The sequence below is a fragment of the Liolophura sinensis genome, chromosome 7 (assembly GCF_032854445.1).
Source record: "Liolophura sinensis isolate JHLJ2023 chromosome 7, CUHK_Ljap_v2, whole genome shotgun sequence".
NCBI classification, from domain to species: domain Eukaryota; kingdom Metazoa; phylum Mollusca; class Polyplacophora; order Chitonida; family Chitonidae; genus Liolophura; species Liolophura sinensis.
The window spans coordinates 49,888,024-49,894,054 of record NC_088301.1 but is presented as its reverse complement, the minus strand read 5'-3'; the positions used below and the strand labels follow the sequence as shown (position 1 = coordinate 49,894,054).

The 6,031-nt window shown below is 39.0% G+C and overlaps 1 protein-coding gene across 1 annotated transcript; it reads left to right on the top strand.

Annotated features, from left to right (window-relative positions):
• The first annotated feature begins 472 nt into the window (after positions 1-472).
• Positions 473-5,191, top strand: LOC135470999 (chitin deacetylase 7-like). The gene is made up of 2 exons (XM_064750049.1): positions 473-1,217; positions 4,230-5,191. The coding sequence occupies exons 1-2, from the start codon at positions 473-475 to the stop codon at positions 5,189-5,191; spliced, it is 1,707 nt and encodes a 568-aa protein (XP_064606119.1).
• Positions 5,192-6,031: the final 840 nt, after the last annotated feature.

Genomic DNA, 6,031 nt, shown 5'->3' with positions numbered 1-6,031 from the left:
ACCTGTCCTAAAAAGCTTCTAGGGTAGATCCTTAATGCTTCAGTCTGACAAATATAAATCATGTGACTAGTTAGATAAACATCCCGGCTATACAAACATATTTTGGTAAACAATATTGCATTCTGGTGTTCGTAAAAAAATTTGGAGAAAGCACAGCCTAAATGGTTGAAATACACACTTCCGAGCCACCCTTCCTCTCCCCCGTCAATCAACCATTCACACAAATTGACGGAATCGAGCCATGTCGTGTTATTTGAAGAAGGAGTCACCCACCTTATTGTGTGGGCAGACTCCATAGACGGCGTCTCTTTTTAAAGCGCACGGCATTAGACAGTGCCATGTCACTCGTGAGAAGCTTTTCACACAGCGCGGTCATTAGCACATTTTTCCGACCCGTTGCTGCAAATGAGCGCCTGTTAATCTTATAGAGCTGCACACACGTTACCTCTGCTGTTAAACTTTCACTAAGACAATGATGCGATCTATTTTGGTTGCATTTTTCGTCAGTACTTCTACGGTTGTTGCTCGATTGCCTTGTGGTGGCTATGAGAACATCTACGTCTGCAAAGAAGACGACCCATCCACGTTTCTTATATGCACATATGGATACGAATATGAATTCCAGTGCCCTCCTGGGTTACATTTTAATGCAAAAGTCAGTATATGCGACTGGCCTGGAAAGGCATCTTGCGATCTAGACGAAGAAGACCTAGAAGCTGAAAACATGCCCCTGTACGATGATGAGGATGATGACTATATATCTTGGCAAATGGCAACGACATCTGCATGGTGGCCAAGACGTATGCCCACAACATCGCCCTGGTGGACACAACCGACCACCACAACAGCCCCCTGGTGGCCAAGACCCCGGAAAACAACACAAAGCTGGTTCCAACCTGCATGGAAACCTAAAAAGGTTACACCGAGACCGACTATGAAACCTAGGCACGGTCAGCTGACGGACAACGGTTGGAGAACCAGGAAGACAACAGCTGGATATGACCATCGTCTCATCCGTGGGCCTTCAGACCCGTGGGCACCGATCACGACGGCCGTGGAACCTACTCAGCCTCCGTGGAAGAAGCGCTCAACGCCCAGAACACCCCAAATAGTTTGGAAGGAGAGGAAAGCTGTGGAACAAAACGGAATAGAAGTGAAATCGACCACACCGAAACCAACAGTAACCGAAGCAGCAGAAAATCTCACTGTCAACAAAGGTACGTACATTTACGTTTTTCTTTTTTAGTTTTGTTTTTGAAAAGACTTTGGAAAACCATGTTACTACATTTTGTTGTGTAGTCAGAGCTTTGGTTGAAATAAACCCAAGTATTATATCACATGAGTGTTTTTCGGAAGAGGACAGATCAAATTTTTATGTACGGAGCCTACTCAAAAGAGTGTCAATAAAATCTTTCTAGCCTAAAACTAATATAATATCAGATTTGCGTATGTAAATACCTCCTACTGTTCAACATTTAGCATGAACAATTTATGATTTGATGAAAACTCGGGGCTTTACAAGTCATAACCATTTCAAAGTTCAAAACATCATTCTCAGCAAAGCCAATGAGAATAAGCAAAGACAAGGAGAATCGGTATTTGTTGCATTTCATATTTAAGCACATACTATGTTTATGTATAAGACTGAGGAGCCAAACTCTCCGGCTTGAGCTTCATATTTCAAGTAAGCATCAAACACTCATCATTATTATAATTATTATTCTCATTATTTGAATTATTTGCCTTTACACCAGGCCTTCCAGGTGTCGATCAAAAACATACATGGAACTGAAGGGTAATATATCTACAGTATTGCCTAACTGAAGAACATACATGACCAATACTTGATATTTATGGCCTATACTATTTTCAAGGTATAATACTGGCTTTTTCTGCCAATCATTATTTCAATCCCCTCAGACCAGTTATACATTCTACACAAATATAAAACTATATGACCAGAACTTTCACACAAGCGCAAACGAGAACTGTATATTCTGTAATAGCTCTGTTAGCTTTGATTTGTAATTTTGAGATTATTTTGGGTGTAGTTAAAATCGATATATTCTTGATACAAATTGTGTGTCCGTCTCAATCCCTGTTTAATTGACAAACTCTCTGAAAGTGAGGAAAACAAAGAATGTTTGCAAGGAAAGCACGTGTGGTCGCACACGTCATCGCTTTTGTGGGTATGGTGTGGCCTTGTTGGCCAATTTAAAGTTCCCTTGAGCACCTCGAACAGTTCGGTTCACCCCTGTAAACCTGAGTTGCAATCGCCGTGAACTGTAAATGTCAACGGTCTTGCTCTAAGTGAAGGTCGACTTTTTGTTTCTGGCACTCCCATTGCTATTATTCTCTCGACAACATGACTTTAACACCAGGCAAAAATGGCCTTAACCCTACAGTGAAACTGAAAACAAAATAGAAGCTCCTGTTAGCACGTAGCGACACGTAAATACCCATGTATTTCTGAGTGTGTCCTTCTATTATTTATTTTTTAAAGTTTTTCCGTCATAGTTGGTAAAAGAGTAATTTTACATTTTAACCAAATCGGTTTTTTAAGTTTACATTGAGTTAAGATGAAGGCTTGGGTGCACACCTTAAAGAAGTTTATATTTCCGATTATCTTATCTACGGTTAATGTTCCAAATTATGAATTCAATGGACCAGTTTTTAATACCGAATGTAACTGATACACTACCTTGATCCAACAAGGCAGGCGATTTCCATCTATGTGCAAAACTACGTGTAAAACTCGCCGAGAGAATTTTGCAGAATTGTTTCACAGTGGCGCAAGCCATATATTCTGTTTTTTAATCTGTTTACAAGTAAATATAATAACGCAGTTTAAATGTGCACGCATTCATGACGCAAGTCGAATGCCAGACGTTGTTGATTTAAAGTGTTTGTACATTTACACGTCAGACATGTAAGAATAAATCGATACATTCTAAACAAATAATATCGGTCTAGATTGAAGGAGTCAATTAGAAATTTGCAGCTCTAGTAATTTGGCACTTTTATATCGTAATCAGCATCCATTTCATCAATGATAACTTAGTCCCTTTTCCCTTAAGTTACAAAAATAGGACATCTTATTATCATTGTTCAGTCAGGGCCAGTTGTTATGACGCGCCAAAAAAACATACTACAGCAAAGAGTAAAACCAGAGCAACGACGACAAATGATCACACACAAAACCGGTGAAATCCGGCCTTTTGAACAAAGTATCACATGTTAGAACAGTAATCTGCACATCTGTGGTCTGAAATGCAATGTCACTTTATGCACTTTTCAGTAGTATCCCTGTTCACTAACTTATTTTTGACTAGAGTCGAAGAAAGGCCTTTGTATCAGTCGCAATCGCTGTTTCGTTTAAGAAAGGATAGAAAGAATCCTACTTCCTAAAATACGGAGAAAAAACGTGATTTGGCGAACAGTTGAGAATAGGCCCTATTCAGATCTGATTCGCGACAAACTGGTATAAGAACGGTCTGACATTTTTAAGATTGGTCGGACTATTGATTAGAGACAAATGTCCCTCAAGCTTTGTCTTGCAGGGAAAAGAAATGGCATTTATATCAAAGATATAAGACCATTGGTGTATATTTTGTAATTTTGGACGTGTCAAAATGGTTATAATACCAGAACTATTGTTGAAAATGGTCTTTTGGAATTTCACTTCGGATATTGTTTTAAAACTTGATTTGATTACTTCGCTAACGATTACATTTTCACATGCATATTGTATTTGTTAAATATATTAATAATGTACAGACAATATTATGGAAATTGAAACCAAAGCAGGGTAGGCGGTGTTATAGTTTGCAAATAATCATATCTGATTGGTGAAATCCTTGTCAGTTTGGTTAGTTTAGGGTTTTGTTCTAACTGCTCATGCTTAAATAGTAGCGTATAAAAGGCGGAATATCCTTATAATAAGTTGTAAAGCCGTGTCCCATCTTGAAGGGATACAAAATCGACGCGCATTGGTTACAGGGGAGAGAGTTTTTCCTGGGATAAATCTTGCAGCCTTGGTCATGCTTGAATAAATGTACCATGCCTAAAATTCAGTTTAGGCAAGGCATAGTCTGGGCATGCCTATCTCTCACACCAGCCAATCAGAATATATACTGTATCTCTTTATGCTTACACATGTGGTGAAACTCTAAGTTGGTCTTTAAGAGACACTGTTGGGCTTTAATTGTATTTTTTGTTCTGATTTTCAGCAAAATGTCCCAAAGACAAATGCAAGTTGCCAGCATGCCGGTGTCCTGGACCAGACATCCCTGGAGGTCTACCTGTTAAGAAAGTCCCTCAGATGATAATGCTTACCTTCGACGACAAAGTTAACGACGAAAATTTCCAATTTTTCAGTAAACTTTTCACAAAGGATAGAACCAATCCCAACGGATGCCCAATAAAAGCCACCTTTTTCGTTTCCAAGGTGGGAACCGACTTTGGAAAAGTCAAGGAGTTGTATGACATGGGCCACGAGATTGCATCTCACAGTAAGTCTTATCGATTCCCCCATTCGTGGTGGGCAACAGCCACCTATAATGATTTTAAGGACGAAATAGAAGGTATGCGAGAGGAACTTGTGATAAAAGCTGGCATTCCTTATGCTGACATCAAGGGCATGAGAGTACCATTCTTGCAAATTGGAGGTGACAACCAATACAAAGTTCTACAGGACTTCAATTATTTGTATGACTCCTCTATGGTCACTGGTCATTTGTTGAGAGACAAACGTTCTCCAGTCTGGCCATTCACTCTTGACTACCCGGTAGATTGCAAGTATAGCAGCGTGGAGCCAAGACCAAAGAAGTCCTATCCAGGTTTGTGGGAGGTTCCCGTTGCTCGACTGTATGGGAATGACGGTAGGGCATGTTCAATGGCAGATTCATGTGTCCCAACTAAAACCACAAAAATGGCTCTCAGATACCTTCGAGACAATTTTCTCCGGCATTACACTAAAAACCGAGCGCCTTTGGGAATTTTTGTCCATGCCTCGTGGTTTAAGCAGACACCGCATGCCTTGGATGCAATGCAAGAGTTTATAGAGAAACTAACTCAACTCAGCGATGTCTGGTTTCTGACCGTATCGCAAGTCATCGAGTGGACAAGAAAGCCTACACCGTTAGCAGATCTCAAGACGTTTGAGGCATTTCAGTGTAAGAAGACATCATAGCTGGACAAGCTCAAAAATCAAACTGACTTCCATTTGTTTTGAAACAATTTTACAGATATACACACGTGTAAGGCAGTTAGGATCGCCATGATCTGAACACATAACTTTATGTAAATGAAAGAATTGTTTTCGTATTAGGTGTAAAAACCCTTTGTCTCAGATGTAAAACAACGTGCTAAGTGTGAGGCAGTTAGAATCGTCATGACGTTTACAGATTTTTGGTATACATAACGTTGTATAAATGACAGAATTGTTTTGGTATTACGTGTAAAAACCTGTCGTCTTGGTTGTAAAGACCATGAGCTAATTTCACAAAGCCTTTCCTAACTTAGTAACAGTTTAAATTTCCATTCCCTTATTTAGTTTAAGTTCTGAAATTCTCACAGACTGGTATTAACATAAAACATATAATGAGATTCAAAAATGAACTTTTATGAGTCTTACGTATTTTAAAATGTTTATCTAAGTATAAAATGGCATTGTAAAATTCGCCTCAATAGAAATATTCATTTCAAACTTACAGCTTGTATTTAAGACGAATGTAACAGTAGGGCTGCTAGTTCGTTCTACGGAAGTGATATTCAATTGTGAGAAAAGTAATATTTTAATGTCATTGTTCTCTTCATCCTACTTCTCTGCGAGTGAATAGATTCACTAGACGCATATCTTAAGAATTATATTTTGTGTACAGAGTTGCATTGTTCCAATAATCTCATTGTCATTGTTTTTTATTGTGAGTGGGATATCGGCGACTCATACAGTAAACACTTGTAAGTTTACAATGTGAGCCCTATTTAAATTTAATTGCCCTGTTTTCCAGCAGTGTTGACAGACGTTTCC

Coding starts and splice junctions, on each gene's coding strand:
- LOC135470999 (XM_064750049.1), top strand. CDS start 473: ATGATGCGATCTATTTTGGTTGCATTTTTCGTCAGTACTTCTACGGTT. Junction 1,218..4,229: donor AAATCTCACTGTCAACAAAG/GTACGTACATTT, acceptor TCTGATTTTCAG/CAAAATGTCCCAAAGACAAA.